Source organism: Bombus fervidus, chromosome 2 (genome assembly GCF_041682495.2).
Source record: "Bombus fervidus isolate BK054 chromosome 2, iyBomFerv1, whole genome shotgun sequence".
Classification (NCBI taxonomy): Eukaryota; Metazoa; Arthropoda; class Insecta; order Hymenoptera; family Apidae; genus Bombus; species Bombus fervidus.
In genome coordinates this window covers 15,968,247-15,986,746 of record NC_091518.1, presented here as the reverse complement: position 1 = coordinate 15,986,746, position 18,500 = coordinate 15,968,247, and the positions used below count along the sequence as shown (strand labels likewise).

The following is an 18,500-nucleotide window of genomic DNA, read 5'->3' as shown; positions in this document are numbered from 1 at the left end:
AACTACTTAAAATCATCATAATTCGCGCCACAGTAGAGCGCACGTGAGAAAGCACGTTTCAGCGCATGCGCAAATAACGTCGCGTAATCCACGTCTAAATAAAAGCTTGTTTATGTGAATTGGCCGGCAAGTCATTGTCACTTTTTTAAAATGAGTGCATGGATACAATATATCAAATCTATCCCGACGCACATAGTAAGTTCACAAATTAACCTCACAAAAGTAATGTTACGACTTTTTAAAAGTGCACAACATTTGTGTTAGGTTATGTTATTTTACTACAACAGGTGTTTATATATATTTACACAAATTCGTACGTTTCCTGATTAAATAATTTTCTTTTCAGGACTATGATGGCCAAGCACGAGCAGAAAAATTATCAAGAGTCATAATAACACTGTTCGGGGTTGGATATTATATATCAAATATTGATGTTCAATTCAACTTTATAAGGTTACTTACATATACCTTATTTATGTTTGCAGGTGGTTGGATTAATTTGGGGATATGTTATTCAACAATTTTCACAAACAATGTATATATTAGGAGCAGGATTTGTACTGGCAGTTTTAATTACAGTTCCACCCTGGCCTATGTACCGCCGTAAACCTTTAGACTGGCAAAAACCACAATCTGAAGTTACAATTAAGCAAAAAAAGAAGAAATAGTTTGCTGTCATTTTTAACTATACTTAACAATATTTTCTTACAAAGTGTTATATGATAATACTTGTTGGTTCAAGGCAAAAATACATGTTTCGAACGTCACTTTCCATTGTAAAACCTGTAATTATGAATGTATTAGTTTATGAGAAAGACTGTAATAAGAAGAAGTACTACTTATAGCGAATGTATCATGATTATATTAATATCCTAAAAGACTCTTAATTCAAATAAAAGAATGTTACAAGATTGTCAAATATTCGATGTTTAAATCGACTCGATCTTTGATTCTCGAAGGCGAAAACATTTAAAATAAAACGGCGTGTATTTATATTGCGGAAAGAAACACGACGAACATTTCGTAATTCCAACCCGTCGATTTTCTCGTTCGATTGCGATAGTCTCGTAACATAGTAACGCCCTTGAGACATTTTACTTCAATCTCGTTTCGAATTCCGCGCGAGCAGAAACGCGGTCAGACTTATACATGCCGCGTGACTCGGTTTCTCCTTTAAAACTGTTACAACAATGCCGGCTAACTGTTGCATACTATTACACGACTAGAAATGCGTTTCCTAACCCATACCGCTGACACATAGAGTATTGTCAACACTACAGAAAAGTTGACTGACTCATTACTATCTTCCATTTAACTGATCAACGACACGATCTCCAGCACGAACTATGATAATTTCAATTGCAACCTCTTTCTATCCTAACAATACGCAAATTCGATAGAGGGGATGGAAAGCAACGCAAAGGAATTCAAAGATGCAAAATCTTAAATTAATTTTTTCGTTATGTATAATTTATGGAATTTTTTATAAATGTTAATATAACTTATGAATTAATATAAGTATATGTGTATGTATATACTTGTGTATAATTGGTTTTTGAAATCTTATACTCTAAACGCAATATATCAGATACCATTGAATTTCAATGGAGAAATTCTCACTTGGAAGCATTAGAAAGTACAATGCACGTAACGTTTGTGCACGTTATATCCGTAAAGTGATAAACCAAAGAAATTGCACAACAATTAAGAAAGTTATAAGGTTATAGATACTGATTTATATCGGTGATTACAGTAATATCTTACTAATTCGAAGTGAAATTAACGTATCTGTTTTCACGCGGAAATAAATTATTTAACGGCCATTATTTTGTAATTTTATAAATTCGTTGGTTCAACTAAAATTTCGACTCACACGAAGGCTACGACTACGAAGTCTTATCTTCATTGATATTTCTTTTATTTCCATGCTTAAAACACAGGTTATTTCAGCAATGATACACAATTTTACGAACTTGAACACGGATACTTATAAATACAACTTATGTACGTAGATATTACGTTAAATTTTGTTCACTGTACTTTCTACGAATTCGTTAAAGTTGGCGCTGCTAAGAAACTACCACTACAATTTTCACACAGATAATAACAATTGCCAACGTGTTAGTCAAGATCTATGACTATACTGTAGTTTGATTGCGTGGAAATACCAGCTTACTTTGTATTTGTTTAAAATGAGTTCCTGGGTGCAATATATTAAATCTCTCCCAACACATATGGTAAGTTAATTTATTAATATATGTAACTATCTTTAGTTTTTGTTTTCTCCTTGGTTAGGTTATGTGTCACCATATGTCAAAATTCAGTCAGATAATTCCTCTATATTTCTTTGAATAAAATTTTTTTTCAGGACTATGATGGTCAAGCTCGGGCAGAAAAATTATCAAGGCTTATCATAACACTTTTTGGAGTAAAGTATTGTATTTAAAAATATTGCGCTGTACAGAATATGCTCAAGATTACAAATGGTTTTTTTTTACAGATAATTGGATTAATATGGGGATATGTTATTCAACAATTTTCACAAACAATTTATATCCTTGGTGCAGGATTGGTGATGGCTGCTCTAATCACAATTCCTTCATGGCCCATGTATCGTCGTAAACCATTAAATTGGCAGAAGCCACAGTCTGGAGTTACCACCAAGTTAAAAAAGAAAAAATAGTCTATCCTAATTATACTTTATAAAATGTTATTCTTGTAAAAAATGCTAGTACTTGATAAGGATTTATAGCGCAAAAATACTTTGTATATCATTTTACTACTAAGCAATGTATTTATGACTGTGAAAGCAATGGATGAAAGTAATGGATGTGACAGGTGCAGATTGAATCAATATTTTTTACTTGATCAACAGTGTAGATATATATAGACTAATGTATATAATTCAAATTATATCGTACTATGTAAAAATAGTGCTCGTACCATCAGATTGCATTTACATTTGTATCTATATATCAAAATAAGAATAAAACTCATTGTTTAATAAACTCATCGGCAGAATGGTTTATATGAAAATATAAAAATGCAACATGTTGTTTTATGGTATAACAAAATATTGTTAGCAATAGCTTATCTTCGAAAAATAACGTTTTTTGCGAAACACGAAGATCTATGTCCTCGCTGGGCTGCAATGTATAAAATATCGGACTCAGGATTTCCTTTCCGCCTCGAATCATGATTATATAATATGCAATAATCAAAAGGAAGAAATCTCGTAACAAGGTTGATTCAGTACAAAATGCTCGATAAAGACTGTTAATCGATCGATGTCGTCTTAATTTCGATTTTAATAAATAAGACGAACAATTAACTAGCCGTTTATGATTATATCGCGTACCACGAGCCACACGTTGGATCTGTTCCAACGTTTGACTTTCATCGGACACGTTTCTCATTTTCTCTCGTCACACATTAACCGAAGCATATTTCCCTCAAAATCGGACTGGCGACGTGACTTTCTCGAGACAGAAGAGGTAGAAGCGTTTTGGAATACGGTGGGGATGATTGTAAGCAGATTCTTACGTAAGCGGACAACGATCACAGCCACATCGAAAATATAAAATGTGCCGTAACGCCCGCTACTGTTTTCTTTCTCCTCGTCTTTTTTTGTTTATGCTCTAATCCTATCCCTTTCGTCATCGTTGTACGACGCGTCTCGTCGTTATGTATTGTCCATCGCTACGAAACTGAAATACAATGTTATGCAACGAAAAGGATTTGCAAGCCTTCTGCAAATGTAGCTTCTTTTTATCGAAACGTGCACTGGCCCAAAACGAGAAAATAAAGAATTGTATCTTGAGCAATGATGCTAAGAAGTAAAATCCTTTCGCAACATGAATCACTGATAATTCACGAAGTTACAATAGCAATTTTTATTAATCTTTAAGTACAGATCACTCGTTTTTTAAAGAAGTTTGAACTTATTAATTTAAATTCATTGCAATAAAATAATGCAGAATTTTAGAAACTCTAACATCATTTGATCTCCTTTACTACTAGCTAAACCTTTTCCTTTAACATGCGTCTCTCCTTTTTGCCAAAATTATGCCACAATAGACCAACCAACTTAATTTATTCCAGATCATTTTGTAATATATACTCGTTTTGCAACATTTGGGAGGATTCTTGCGTAATCTCGAATACTTCGAACCTTCTCAAAATCATCACGATCTTCGATCCTTTTCTCGCTTTCGCAGCTCGTAAGATACGGTTCGTATTCCAGGTGGAGGATTACGAAACGCTTTCTCCCTGTATGATGGATATTTTAAGTATGCGAGCTACACCACTTCCTACAACACTGGCTGGGTCGACGCGGTGCACACACGAAAAAAAAAAAAAAAAAAAGGATGCAACAGGCATTACATCGACGCGGATCGAGGTTACCTTGCTCTTAACACTGACTCCTTTCGCAAAACAACTGAGGCCACCTTGGCTAGAAAGCGAGTCAATCACTTGGGCGTATTTCACCGGAAATACCGAATCTGAAATTAAGGAATTGCATCTTTTCCTCCTATTTTTTTTTTCATCTTTCTTTGCATTTTATACGATCTAGCGGAGGCAAGAGTTTTCACGTAACTGAGCTAATTGGTGGCAACTAAACGAATTTTTCGAAGATTTAACGTTGTTCAATTCTCACAACATTTAGATACTAATGTGCAATTATTAGGTACACCCTCGCTCAAAATTCTACGGACAATTATTGAATATTTGCTTAAAAACTGGTAGATGTTAGGTAATCGTTAAAACATACGAAGAAAGAGAATTTATTTTGAAATTTTAAATACAACAAAAAATCCAGATAATATATTATCAAATTTACCAAAAAAAATGCATGTAATTTAAAGTTCGCAATCTACTTCAGAAGTTTCATTGAGAATAAAAAAAAATAGTGTTCCAAGACTTTTGAACGGGAGTGCGTAATAAATGATAGCTGCCAAAATCGTGATTTTCCACGTAGTTGACCGAGTTAATAGATCGTTTATCGAATGCTTTGATCAAACTGATAATGTATTTTCTAACGTGCAATTAGCGGATGTATCTGTCGTAACTTTAATACAAATTACATACTTGAGTTTCATATACATTGTATAAATAGTGTCAGTGGCACGTCTGTCAAATAAGACTTAATCAAACAGTAGAGGAATTGGGATCGATAAAGGTAGAATGTTGCAACCGCGTGCAGGAAGTTGCATATTGCATCTAATTTTTATCCACGTCGTTTACACTCGATTAACGCAGAGAAAAGAAAATTCGTGACTTGGATCGTTTTGAGCTAAAGAAACTCATAGAAGGGTAAAAATGTTTCGTGGAAAGTGGCACTAGAGGATTTTCTAATCTGTACTATCGTCATTAAATATTGAACGGAGAATGGGAAGAGATAAACTGAATTATCAGCTGGAAGGGAGAAGTTTTGCAACTTTACAGCGATAGGAACGAAATAAAGTTTGTAATTTATTCACGATTAGATGCCAGGTGTTATTTGCCGAAGAAAAGGGGGACAGATTGATGACAATGTCCGCTATTAACGTCTCCTATAATATAATTTTCCTGTTCCACTTCCAACGAGTTCTGGTCGACCGGCGTTGAGCTTGATTCGCGATACCACAATTAATAAGCAATAAACTGGTATACAATGTCTCTTGCGTACATTAAGGCCGGTATGGTTATATCATAGACCATGCTGAACCACAGAAAAGACTTCTGTTATGTCAATTACACGACTTTTGGGCTTCCTACGATGTTTCGACACTGTTTTGGTTATACGTAGATGAATTTCACTTTCTTGCCAAAACTACGGGAATATTTTATATTAATGGATAGATTTAATTGATGTATCTTGATAGAAAGTTCCGTTACTTAATGATTAGAAGTCAGTCTTAGAAATATTTAGCTTTGATCTATATATAGATAATAAAATATATAATATTACAGTTTGGAAAATAGGAAGCATCTGTTTGTCATTTATTAATTATTTATTTGTTTATACCTGATCCAGACACAACGGTAGACATAAAATTTTGTAAACGTTTTGGGTGAAATCGATCACGTAATGCAAAAATTCCGCTAGCGCCTTCAGCCAGTTACGCAGTAGCGAATGATATATCTTTGACATAATTTTTTCCATTAAGCACAATTTACAGCCAACGTTTATGTAACACATATATATTTTCAACATTAAGAATTCCTTTGTGCGAATCATCCGATCGAAAACATTTACGCATCTTAAATTCATACTTGTCGACATTCCTGTTGTACTCTTTTATAATCGCTTCATTAGAATAATTTTCTATTACATCCTAATTTAAATTTAAATTCGTGTAACATCAATTCGAATCTTTGCGTAGAAACGATTAATTTTCAACGGTATCAGAAACGTCCGCTTTCTTTTCCAAAATACGAACCAGCATCTCTTTTCTGTCATTTCTGACAATAAAATTCACAAATGTTCACACTATCACCAAGTTTCAACAAATATAACGGAACACTTAAAATTCCATCCACTCTTCATTTCCAATGGCCATCGAACTTTAATTTAGGAAATTCAACTATCGCACATATGCTCACAGGAAATTCATGAAAATTTGGCAAAATTTACTTTCCACCACCGTCTGATTCAACACGTTTCATCCATAATTCAGAAAACGCGGGAAACGCGCACTCGCGCTATTTCTACGATCGTCCACGTAACGGTGAAACGACTAACAGATTGACTCTTCGAATGAATTAATATCGTAATTACAGACAGGCTTTTGCCATTTCTTGGTCCTAAGTAAATTAAATCGAACGAAGCTGGACACGCAGTGTGTTGTTACGCAGGCTTGGAGAACGCTTGGAACAGACGTAACCAGAGAGTCGGCCGCTTCCTATCTTTTACGTAACCGTAAAGTCGAGCGACTTTGGCTCTCCCACCCTGTGGCTTTTCACCGGGTGGTTTTGGCCACCTCGGTTGGTCCTTTATAAGCACACATCCCCGGCCGTTCAAAGCCAGAAACGTATCGACATCGGTAAAACATTGGTCTCACGTGTGATCGACGTATAATCGAGCTTCAGTTCGTCTCATTCGATTTTTCCTCTTTCTATCGTTTCTTTCTTTTTCTGCGACCGTGTCGTTTCGTGGGCTCGTCACGTCGAGCAAGAAAATTGTAGTCATTTAAAAAAGAAGAACAGACAGCCGAGCAGGATGCGCTCCCAGACCATCGTTGTGAGTAGAACCTTCGGCCAAGCTTCGTGTGAAGGGCGAACTACCCTTGTGGATCGACGAATACAGTGATTTCGAACGATGTGCTATAAACTTGTAGAATTATACGAAAATTCTTTGTGAACGTTTTACGAATTGATTCTGGTATCAATTACTTTGTGGATTATTTTTTTGGTAATTTTGTTTATGGCTTCGTTTGGAATCCGTACGAAATTTTGTGGAGACCAAGGTTTCTGATCATATACGTAAATTAGATTAGCTTCCTTCTTGGTTTCTGCTTGTTTGTATATTTGTTTTGTCTTTTTACCGATTATTGTAATGTCGACTGGTCAGATAGTTTTATAATGGTAATAGGTAAATTCATTTCGATAAACGTTTAATTAAAATTAGAACTGCAAACACTTTCACCTTGTCGACACATGATTGCACGAAGCATGTAGGATGAGTAGTGAAACTTCGAAAAAAAAAAGAGCAAAAAAAGTAACGTCGCGCATATAAATGACACGATACACCGTGTCACGGTGCACTTTTCGCCTTATAGGCAAATCACAAATTCACATTCGTGTTGCAGCTAATCGTGTTCGGAATACTAGCCATGGCCTTGTCTTCGCCAGTACCAGGCTACCATGGGTAAGTTGTCAAAATGTTTGAACGTTTCGTACGATTATTTTCACCTAGTATTATCTTCAAAAATGAAAATACAAATTTTTAAATACAAAATTAAGATGCGTTATTTTGTTGTTTCTTTTAAATTGTTCTCCTAACTAACGAAGTATTATAACATAGAATTTGCATATTTTATTATTGTATTTGTATTAGAATCTATAGTTATTATATTAAAAAAGAAGACAGTCAACTCGTTCGGAAGAAAATCAAACGTATGATTTCAGTTCGCACCAGCACGTCCGTATCCATGTGCCTTATCACGTGCATACAGTTCATCATCATCACGTGAAGAAGATACCAGTGCATCACGTAGAGAAGGTGCCCGTCCCTGTTCCAATTCCTATCCATCACGTGCAAAAGGTGCCCGTTCCAGTGCCAGTCCATCACGTCGAAAAGGTGCACGTACCTGTTCCGATCGTCGAAAAGGTGCCTGTACCCATCCCTGTTCACGAAGAAAAGAAGTGGTGGTAATGGGAGCGCTTCGCTCTTCGGCTTGTTATTATTTAGGTAATTAAAACAAAGAATTTCTCCCTTGCGTCAACGACATTGAAACAATCAAAATTTCGGTTAGAACTTAGTTAACGATTGACAGACATTTAATTATTTTCATGGCGGAAGGCAAAGAATTTTATTCTCATATTACGGAAATCAGACATATTTTGAATATTTAAAGAAAAATTGAAACGAGTACAAGTGCATAAAAAGTTTCAGTGAAAAATTTTCCTGATCGTAAGAAATTCTTGAATGACAGAAAAACGCGATTGAATCGAAAATAACCAAAAGCACTTAAAATCTAGGGAAAAATTACTAGAGTAAAGATCTCTTGTCACTTTGTTGCAGATTCTAAAATAAGGGCGTTCGGGTTGCTAATTTCACGACACTCCAATTTTATTCTTGCTCAACCAAATCATTCCCAGAAGTACGCAGAAGCTACGAGAAGGGAATAGTACAAAATGTAACTCGAATTGCCTGCATCATTAGTCGTTTAAGTCTGTAATATAGAACTAATATCACTTCGTATGCACATGTGTGTACTTAGGTTAATAATATTTGTACATACTGTATCATGTTATTTTATTTTTTATACAATACACGTGTTTGTCAAATATCAAATGTACATTTTTTTCAAATACCTAAGATCTTGTGTTTTATGTTACAAATAACATTATTCGCATAACTTTTGTTAAGGGTATTTTATTAACACAACATAAATTCGCAACAACGGTCAACGATTATAACGACAATAACAATGTAACAACGTTAACGTTAAGAAGTCTTAGAAAGATATCGTACAAACTCTATAAAACTAGAGAAACTGTACGAGTTTCACCACTCTTCTACATGATCGTGACCACCATCATCTTCTTCGTGTTTTATGTGAATATTCTTCACATGCGTATGATGGTGTTTATGAATCAATTCTGGCACGTGAATGACGAAATGCGTGCTGCGGAGAACGAAACGTTATCGAATATATTGTCCCATTGTAAAATGCAAACGATAATTAAATTTGTCGATTGGTAAATAATTACTGTTCGTGATGACCACCGGGGGAAGGCATCGAAGCTACGAGGACGATTGAAACGACGAGGACAAGAAGGAAGGCCTGAAAAATAAGTATAATTAATAACAATAACATATCAAAATACCTGAGAGGGAAAGAAACCTCACAGAAACGATATAAATAACGCGACTTTAAACGAAAGATTAAAACTACGCGAAATATTTTACGAGTTCGTAAGAGAGTAAATTAATTACGCTAGATTAAGAGCCTTGGTGAAAGTATCTAATGTACGATCAGATCGCGTCGTTAAATGGTGAAATTATCGTGTCGTTGAGGCACGCCTCTTATTGTTCCTTTTATCGTTAAAGCCATTCTTCCTAACGACTTGCTGCTTCCATAGAAAACAAGTCGACGTGAAATTGACCATACGCGTGTGCGCGTTTAACTCGAGTATGAATTTAAAAGATACCATGAACATTACTACGAATAAATATTTCATAACTATTTCACGGCTACGTGTATGTATGTATAGTATGTTTTCGAAGAATGCGAAATGTACAGTTTTCTTCTTCTCTCTTTTATAAATTTGTCTGCGAAGAAGTTAAGCAAAAATCACGAGGATATTCAATTGAAACATTCAACAAATATCCAATCGTCCTTTTAAATAATTTTTTGAGCTAAAATAACACGACACCGCGTTTCGAAGGTCAGCTAATTTTCAAAATTCACTCGGGTATCGCGTAATTTTTTGTCGAAGTAAATCAAGGTCACCGAAGAGGATCGAGGTGATTAACACCCACTTGCGCTCGGAGTTTCGCCATTTTCTGCCTCGAGTCTGATTGCTCCAACGTTGAAATCCAAGTGTATTCCAAGACTGTTGCTCTTCGGGTACTAAAAGCTGGAATCCTGGCAAGCCTTATAAACGGAAGCATAATCAGTGAACGGTACAGGAACGAGCAAAATAGTTCCTGCGTGCACCCCACCCAACCCTCTACTCGCTCTCACTTGAGATTGTATGAAATTTCACGTGCCCCTTCTATCATTGTCGTAGACACCGGCTTGTCTCTCGTGTAAAACATATCGCCTCAGTAGTGTGAGTGTAGTAGAACATTGATTTAAGAAAAAAAAGATAAATGTAATCGAGATGCTGCAAGGAAAAGTGACTTTATTTACTACGGAAGAAAGAAGTTTCGCGAATAATTCGAGATGCGAATCGTTTAAGAAGAGATTGGAGTATTCCTCTTGTCTAATAATCGTTGCTTGTTAAGGAGAAAGCAAACATTGTAAATAATTGTACATACAAATGATTTAAAAAGAGATCAGAGTGTACTTTATCTAATAATTGTTATTTATCAACGAAGAAAAGACGGTTTGGATATAATACGTATTAAAAGGGCGATGGAAAACAATTTTCTTTTAAAAGAAGGGACATCTTAAATTAAAAGGAGCAAGGCAATGTACCGATACAAACTTGAGAAACATAAAAATTATTAAATTGCGAACGACTTTACATAATCGTATTTGCGAAACAGACCTTTTACAATGTCTTCTATTACCATAACTTCTATTGTAATCAATTGCGCTGCTTGCTCTAACAACTTAGCGAGCAACGACTCTTCAAATGCTTTACTATCGGACATTACGCTGATTTACGAGCTTACAGACGTCCGTTTCACCGGAAAACGTTGCGCGTAATCGAATATCTCGAATCCTATTATTACTTCTTCTTCAATGGCCCATTTACGTTCATTGATACGTATTTAAACAGCCGATTGAATTAATAGAAAGTTGTAATCGATCTCGTTCGCCTATACTGTTTCGTTATTATGATTTCCAGAGAAGAAAGAAACGAAAGAGAAGGAACGGTGAAATGGCCCTTCGAAAGTGTTCGATCTTTCTGGAACTCGCGTTCACTTTCTCTGTCTTCTGTTACCGCTATCAGAGTAACATTACATTGTCGTAACGTGCCATTTACCGTCGTAATCTTCATCATAAGCACATAAACGATGCGTTTTGGTGATTCCAGCAAAGTATCTGTTAGAAATCTTATCGATTCTTTAAACAGTGTAATATCGTTCGATGTGTGGAGAAATTTCGAAAAGCGTTTAGCGTGATCTAGATCTGCATGTATCGATCGCTTTACGCCAATGGCACGAAGAAAGTAAACGGGGAATTATTCTTTTTTCTTTCTCAATCGAATCCCTCCATCGCTAAATCAGCTGCGCGTCGTACTTCATTTTGTTTTTTCTTGTATGTCTCGACAAATGGGCGACTTCTCACCGTAATGGTACGATCTTGATATTTCTACTACGCGAAACAGGAATTCCGATGGAGAATTGGATAAACCTAATTGTATGTTGCGTTCTGTGTTACTCGTTCTTTTTAGACAATGATATCGATAATTGTTCGTCTTCTGTATTTATAAAGTATAACGATGTTTCATTTTTTGTATTCGAATTTCATCAACCTGTTTCGCCCGCGAACGCCAAAACGAATGTGCGTGTGTAAGGTTGGAGGGTGTAAGTACTCACGAGTACGATGTATCTCGTGTAAATTAGCGTAGAGTTTTCTGTTATTCCAAATGAAAATTTGAACGAATTAGCAACACGTCGTTTCTTTGGAAGTTCATAAGCATAGTTAATGGCTGTGACGGAAAGTGAAGAATCTCGAATACGCACTTTTACAAGATCTCAGGCTAGAAAGTTTAATTTTCATTTCAGACAGAATAGATCCATTTAAGGCAATTGCTCTATCTATTCGCGGATTTTTGACGTTCGTCTACTTTCACAATTTTGTTATGCAAACGATCATCTTCTGAGAAACAGGAACATCCTGATTCATATCGTAACAATGAGTTCGTCGACTTCTATTATTCGTAATTTCGAAAGTTCTATGTATGAAAAAGAATATATACATAATAAATGATATAAAATATATATAACAGAAAACTTATGTATTATGCATGCATGTTAAACAATTATTACACAGGATGGTTCCATTTAAAAGAACGATTCGATTGCTGTTTGCACATGCACCATTGCGCTTTAAAGAACAAAAAGTGATGCTACGGATGTAGTACTCTTTGAGCCATTCAACTTTCTTATTCAACGTTTTTCTGTAACTGCATTGGTAACGGAATTACAGTCTGAAACAATTGCATAGACCACATCGTATATCACAAGGTTAATATTACGTTTTGTGCGATATATTACCACATAGTTATAAAAGGAAAGAAAGTGACAATAAGGAAGTATTGACCGAATCTCAAAAGATTCAGACGTTCTAAACAATCCCTGTATTTTAATACCTCGTCTCGACGAATTGTTTATACGGCCATTGATCTCAAGGCGCTGTTGCAAAACGAGAAAGATCCTCGGCGCAGACTATCGTAGATCAAGGACAACATCCATGTTACTTGCCATACGAACACCTAGAATCGTGCGAGTGAAATCGTCCTCCTCCGTGTACCGTAACATCTACTCTCTTTCACTTTTCGCTTACTTTCCATTTCGAACTAATCCTAGACGTTCTGAAGCAATTATCGTTCCAGAAAAGTTACTCCATTATGGCGAACAAGTTCGCAGCGATCGACAGACATCATTCGGCCGTTTCCCGAGATCAATATCCTTGATTAATTGCTTCCTACGATAACTAATGACCATGTTGGTTCGAAACCATGGGAATTTCGTGGCTGCTAAATGGATCTACGACTCTTTACGCTGATGAAATACATTTATTAGGTTTCAGTAGGATCTTTGGGTCCATTTGAACACAAGGGAACGTTAGCGTTCAATTTGGGCATCCAGATTTCAATTGTTATCAAGAAAACTTTTTAAGAATTAGCTTCACAGAGCGTTTGATAATAAAGAGGCGACGTTAGTAAGTAAGTGTTAATTTTTTCAAAATTTTTGGAAGCTTGGAAGATTAACAAATTTTCGAATGGACAAAATTGGGTCTGTAAAGAAAAGTGGAGTACTAAAGAGGATTCGATATTGCTGAAAAAAGTAGGCTGATATAATTATTTTCAATTATATGTAACTTATGATGCACTGACTGATTCAGCTGTAGGTATATCTCATGATTAAAGTTGAGGTTGTAACGAGTTTTAAAATATGAAATTGTGAAGAAGCAAGTTAGGTAAACTAGTGATTTAATAATCATGCGTACGGCAAGTGTAAGAAGTATAAAACAGCAAATGGGTAAAACGTAAATGTTTTCATTTTCCACTTATGGGATATAAGGAAAGACTCATGACTTATAAAATACAAATAAAACAATTTATTAAAAATAACAGTAAACGAATAGTATTTACACATCTTATAATATATACAAAACACAATAGCTGCGACGAGTAAAACAATCAGGTAAATGCGTCGCAGATGCGAAGCGCACGCGAGTAGTCATTAAAGACTAACTAATTATAAAACGCAGACGTGCAGGATTTGCACGAAATTGTACGAACGGTCGATCTTCTGATGATCGAAACTAATGTCATGTAATCCATAATACACGAATGAAATATTCTTCCTCGTTCCTAAATTCTCGGTAAATTATTCTATTGTTAATCCAATTGATACACGATGTACCGACAGATCCGTTTAATCCACTTAACATGCTAAATCGACGTTGCAAACGTTATGACGATACTAATTCCGGTCGATCGAATTTCTAAACTTTCCATTTTCTCTGCTGCGTTTAACAGCAAACGCCAACTCGTTTAAAAACGAAAGTGGAAATGACAAATAGTTTCCTCGAAGTATCTTGAGAAGAAGTATCTTGGGAAATTGAAACGGTCGTTCTGAATTAGCGTCCTGCTATGTAGCAGTGAGTGTTGTCGATGAATCGCGATCGACAATCACGTGACGTTAATGATCGCGTGATGAGAACGCGGCACGAGGAATAACGCGATCATAACGATGTCGGAAATCGGTCAAACCAACCGATCGGAAACACGACATTGACTCATCAATCGCTATTACTTTTTCTTGTGATAGCCTGAGAAACCACCACCATGGCCGCCACCACCATGACCGCCACCACTATGACCGCCACTTGAGTACGAATCGTAACCACCACCGGAACTGTATCCACCTCCGCCTCCACCGTGTCCACTGAAATAAAGATTTAATTATTAAGATATAACGTGGTTGCAAATGAAAACATTAAGCGCGAAATTACGCTCAGAAAATATAAAGATGCTTTCGATATCAGGGTTAAGAGCGATACTAAAGAAAGGAACATCTTATTACCTGCTTCCGAAGCCGGAAGATATGCTGTTACTAATAGCATGGTGTTCGATTCCACCGAATCCACCTCCTCCGCCGCCACCACCATGACCACCACCGAATCCACTTCCTCCAAAACCTCCTCCGCCATGGTGCGCATCAAAACCTCCACCACCACCTCCATATCCACCGCCTCCTCCAAAACCTCCTCCGCCGTGGTGTGCATCGAATCCACCACCGCCGCCTCCATAGCCACCACCGCCTCCATAGCCTCCACCGCCACCATAGCCTCCACCGCCACCATGGTGTTCGATGATTAATCCTCCGCCACCACCGCCACCTCCATAACCTCCTCCACCACCGCCGCCTCCATAGCCTCCTCCACCATGGTGTTCATCGAAACCGCCACCACCGCCTCCAAATCCTCCACCACCGTGGTGTTCGATGATTGCCCCTCCACCACCGCCACCTCCAAATCCTCCACCACCATGGTGACCATCGAAACCACCACCGCCGCCACCGCCGCCTCCATACCCTCCACCACCGTGGTGTTCGATGATCGCACCTCCACCACCACCGCCTCCATATCCTCCGCCGCCTCCAAATCCTCCGCCACCATGGTGAGCATCGAAACCACCACCGCCACCGCCGCCTCCATACCCTCCACCACCGTGATGTTCGATGATCGTTGCTCCACCACCACCGTATCCACCTCCTCCTCCAAATCCTCCGCCACCGTGATGTTCATCGAATCCACCACCACCGCCTCCGTAGCCTCCACCACCGTGGCCACCACCGTGGCCACCACCTGGACTGGATATTATGATGTCTCCGTGACCACCTGGAATGATATTTTTATTCATTCATTTGGAAATAATCTAATCTAAAAAAAGATGTTATTTTTTCTTTGTTTCAATGATACTTTATCTGATAGGAATTTTATTCTTTGTAAGCGTACTGTAATTGCAATCAATTATAAATCTCCCTATAATTAATTATAAATTGTTCTAGGATAAGAAAAAGATAAGAAAAAAGGATCTTAATACGAGTATTTTCCAAAGTGGAATGCTATTTGTAGATTAATAAATAATGTAGATTAATTTGTAAGATTAACCTTCGTTAATGAATGAAATTTTGAAGTTAAAGTAAAGGAAAGGACGACTAAGATGGGATTTCTAATAAGATCACGGTCAACGTCCAACCTTGTAAAGAGAATCACGAAGTACGAAGACACGGTTACGGCGATGAAGCATGCGGATGGGTTTGCAATATTGCACGCGTATGTGAGTGAACGTAAGACGAATTCTCGGCTTCGAAACGAGCCGGAAGTGAAAACCCACGAAACGAGTTCTACGGCTACGAAGGAGCGCGAGGGGAAACAGGGGACGCATTCTCTGCAAATCAACCAGATATCGCTATTGGTTAAAGAGAACGTGAGAAGATGCTCTACTCTACCATTATCTCTTACGACTCGAGAAACGCAACAAGAGCTTTTGCGTGTCTTTTCGATGATAGTAGTTTTCATCAAATTGATGAAAATTCTTTGCTTATTTCCTTGCTATGCTTGCTTTGATAAAAATGACAGTAATCATTTTGTCACATTTCCAATTTGAAGTTTTACCTCCGAATCCTCCGCCACCTCCGTGACCACCTCCACCATGACCACCACCTCCAAGGCTAATGTGTCCACCTCCAAAGCCACCACCTCCGTAGCCTCCGTGGCCTCCGAAACCACCTCCAAATCCACCGCCAAATCCTCCGTGACCGCCACCGCCTCCGTGGCCTCCACCTCCTCCAGGCGAAGTGACTATTATAGTCTGGTCGCCACCTCCACCTCCTCCTCCATGATCGTGTCCACCGTGATCTTCGTATTTAATAACCTTCTTCTCGTCATGCTGTATTATCTCCGGTACGTGGATTCTGATATGTACGCTGAAAAGTTAATGGTTGAACATGGATATTAAGATTATTATCTTTCTTATGGTAATAAGATTTTAATGGCGCCTGCGGCTACGTGTAATTGCTAATGTGTACTTACTGCTCTTTGCCAAATGTGGCAAGTGCCACGGTCAATATCGCCGCAAAGATCAAGCACCTCATCTGCAAATAGAACAACTTCATTAGTACACTTTTTGCTCCTTTCTTTTTTCTGTAGAATTATGCAGGACTGAAAATGGGTGGCCAATATGTGAAATTAACATTTTATCCCTGAGGAAGGCAAAGCCGTATGATAGTTTCTATTCGAATTATATAATAAATTCTATGAGATAATTTATGTAAACCAATGGGGGTCGTGAGAACCCAAAATCTTCTGTACCTTTTCCCTATTTTCAGCTGATAATCCAGGTTTATTACAATGAACTCTTTGATCTTTTTAAAATTATTCCAAAATTAACCTTCCGTAGAATTGCGATACCATCAGCAATTTCACTAATCTATCGTCCTAGTATCGTAAAAGTGACCTCTATATATCATCTCTTCGATACTTTAATAGAAGAAAATAAATCATTCTCCAATTACCTATTAATTAGCCTGCCATATACATAAGTATATAATCACGAATACGATACGATAAAACACTACTCGATTATTCAGTCAGTAACCCATCTATAATACTCTACTATCCTAACATCACGAAGACACACCACCACTCAATCATCGATCTAACCATCCTCCAGATTCAAATTTATCACAAATAATCCGATAACTCCGATAACTTGAAACTCCCTAGTCGCGTATCACAACCGCGTATCGAATCTCGTCATCACAGATCCGTCACCCAAAATCCAACAGATTATCTCATCAGCACGAATATCCTTGCTTCTTACACTGATCCTGAGCTGCATGGTGCACCAGGTCCCTTCCTGTCCCTTTCTCGGTCAGCTCGATTCTGTGGCCAGGAACACACTGTCATATATATCCAGCAAGGATCCTGGCTATATATATAGCGAGGCCGAATGAAGTACCGGAAGAGCGAGACAGGTGGGGAGACGATGAAGATCGGTTTGCCCAACCAGCGGAGGAGATTCGAATCGAAGGTGGCCGTGTTCGAGCTCTCGTGCATACCGGCCACGCTTCGAGCCTACACGTTTCAAAAGCAATCAATGTATTGTACGTGCTCGCGTGTGTGTGCGTGTGCGTGTGTGAATACATGCAGAAACGGCCGTGACCCAGAGACATCAGAGAAATTCGCGCTTCGGGCGGTTTTCGGCATTGCTGCCCTCTGGGGTGACCAGGAAATCGCCGATGGCCGAGCTTCTGGGACCTTCTTCAGAGAGGAGGTGTAGAAACGGACTTTTCTAGTCGGCTTTCGAGGTAGTGACTAAAATTCTGAGTCGAGACTGTTACGGTGAATTAGTTAGAATCGAGTTTTGCAAGGTTGAGGATACATTTACTAATTCTTTTTTCTATTGTCCGTTTAAGTCTGCATCGGTGTCGAATTGAATTGAAATGTGAGAATTAAGAGAATGAATTTATGATAAATTATATAGAATTCAAAATTTGATGAACTAGGTAGAATTGAATTCTTGGAGATTGAAAATTATATTCGATTTTTATCACCTTCGGGTTGCATTGTATCTCATTGAGAAATTTCAATGAAAGTTTATTTAGAAGGACTCGTTTCTGTGGTAATTAATAATTCGTGAACAGTGATAGGATTGCAGCTTTGGAGAAACTATAGTGTTTTTTTATAGTGTGAATTAATTAAGATATTTGGAATGTTAAGTGATTTAAATTGCTGAGCAATCGGAACAGGTGGAAGATTTAATTGCCATTTATTACAGTCGAATGAAATTTTATGAATGTCGACATATGTATAAAACGGTTGGTTGTGTGTTTAATGTAATTATCGAGTGTTGTGTGTAGCCGAAGGAAATTCTAGAAA

General features: G+C 37.6%; 5 protein-coding genes across 9 annotated transcripts; 3 read left to right on the top strand and 2 right to left on the bottom strand.

Annotated features, from left to right (window-relative positions):
- The first annotated feature begins 35 nt into the window (after positions 1-35).
- LOC139994314 (signal peptidase complex subunit 1-like) lies at positions 36-921 on the top strand. The gene is made up of 3 exons (XM_072016841.1): positions 36-195; positions 347-406; positions 486-921. The coding sequence occupies exons 1-3, from the start codon at positions 151-153 to the stop codon at positions 666-668; spliced, it is 288 nt and encodes a 95-aa protein (XP_071872942.1). The 5' UTR covers positions 36-150; the 3' UTR covers positions 669-921.
- A 1,063-nt stretch (positions 922-1,984) lies between these two features.
- On the top strand, positions 1,985-3,008 carry LOC139994322 (signal peptidase complex subunit 1-like). The gene is made up of 3 exons (XM_072016851.1): positions 1,985-2,237; positions 2,369-2,428; positions 2,501-3,008. The coding sequence occupies exons 1-3, from the start codon at positions 2,193-2,195 to the stop codon at positions 2,681-2,683; spliced, it is 288 nt and encodes a 95-aa protein (XP_071872952.1). The 5' UTR covers positions 1,985-2,192; the 3' UTR covers positions 2,684-3,008.
- Positions 3,009-6,997: 3,989 nt separating this feature from the next.
- On the top strand, positions 6,998-9,010 carry LOC139994297 (uncharacterized). The gene is made up of 4 exons (XM_072016809.1): positions 6,998-7,222; positions 7,791-7,849; positions 8,110-8,392; positions 8,726-9,010. The coding sequence occupies exons 1-3, from the start codon at positions 7,202-7,204 to the stop codon at positions 8,354-8,356; spliced, it is 327 nt and encodes a 108-aa protein (XP_071872910.1). The 5' UTR covers positions 6,998-7,201; the 3' UTR covers positions 8,357-8,392; positions 8,726-9,010.
- Positions 8,724-11,029, bottom strand: LOC141445957 (uncharacterized). Its single transcript, XM_074112200.1, is given in 7 exon segments — positions 8,724-9,332; positions 9,418-9,491; positions 10,190-10,240; positions 10,243-10,287; positions 10,290-10,383; positions 10,385-10,425; positions 10,946-11,029. Coding segments are annotated over 7 exon segments (510 nt in total). The 3' UTR covers positions 8,724-9,211.
- Positions 11,030-13,644: 2,615 nt separating this feature from the next.
- On the bottom strand, positions 13,645-17,570 carry LOC139994180 (uncharacterized). Of its 5 annotated transcripts, none has more exons than XM_072016577.1 (7): positions 17,443-17,570; positions 16,653-16,714; positions 16,236-16,546; positions 15,126-15,455; positions 14,949-15,068; positions 14,639-14,903; positions 13,645-14,500 (listed from the first exon to the last, which is right to left on the bottom strand). In XM_072016577.1, the coding sequence occupies exons 1-7, from the start codon at positions 17,458-17,460 to the stop codon at positions 14,365-14,367; spliced, it is 1,242 nt and encodes a 413-aa protein (XP_071872678.1). In that variant the 5' UTR covers positions 17,461-17,570; the 3' UTR covers positions 13,645-14,364. The 5 variants fall into 5 exon arrangements, with proteins under 5 accessions (XP_071872678.1, XP_071872705.1, XP_071872687.1 ...); XM_072016604.1 differs by having other exon boundaries at positions 14,639-14,780; positions 15,018-15,068; XM_072016586.1 differs by having other exon boundaries at positions 15,180-15,455.
- Positions 17,571-18,500: the final 930 nt, after the last annotated feature.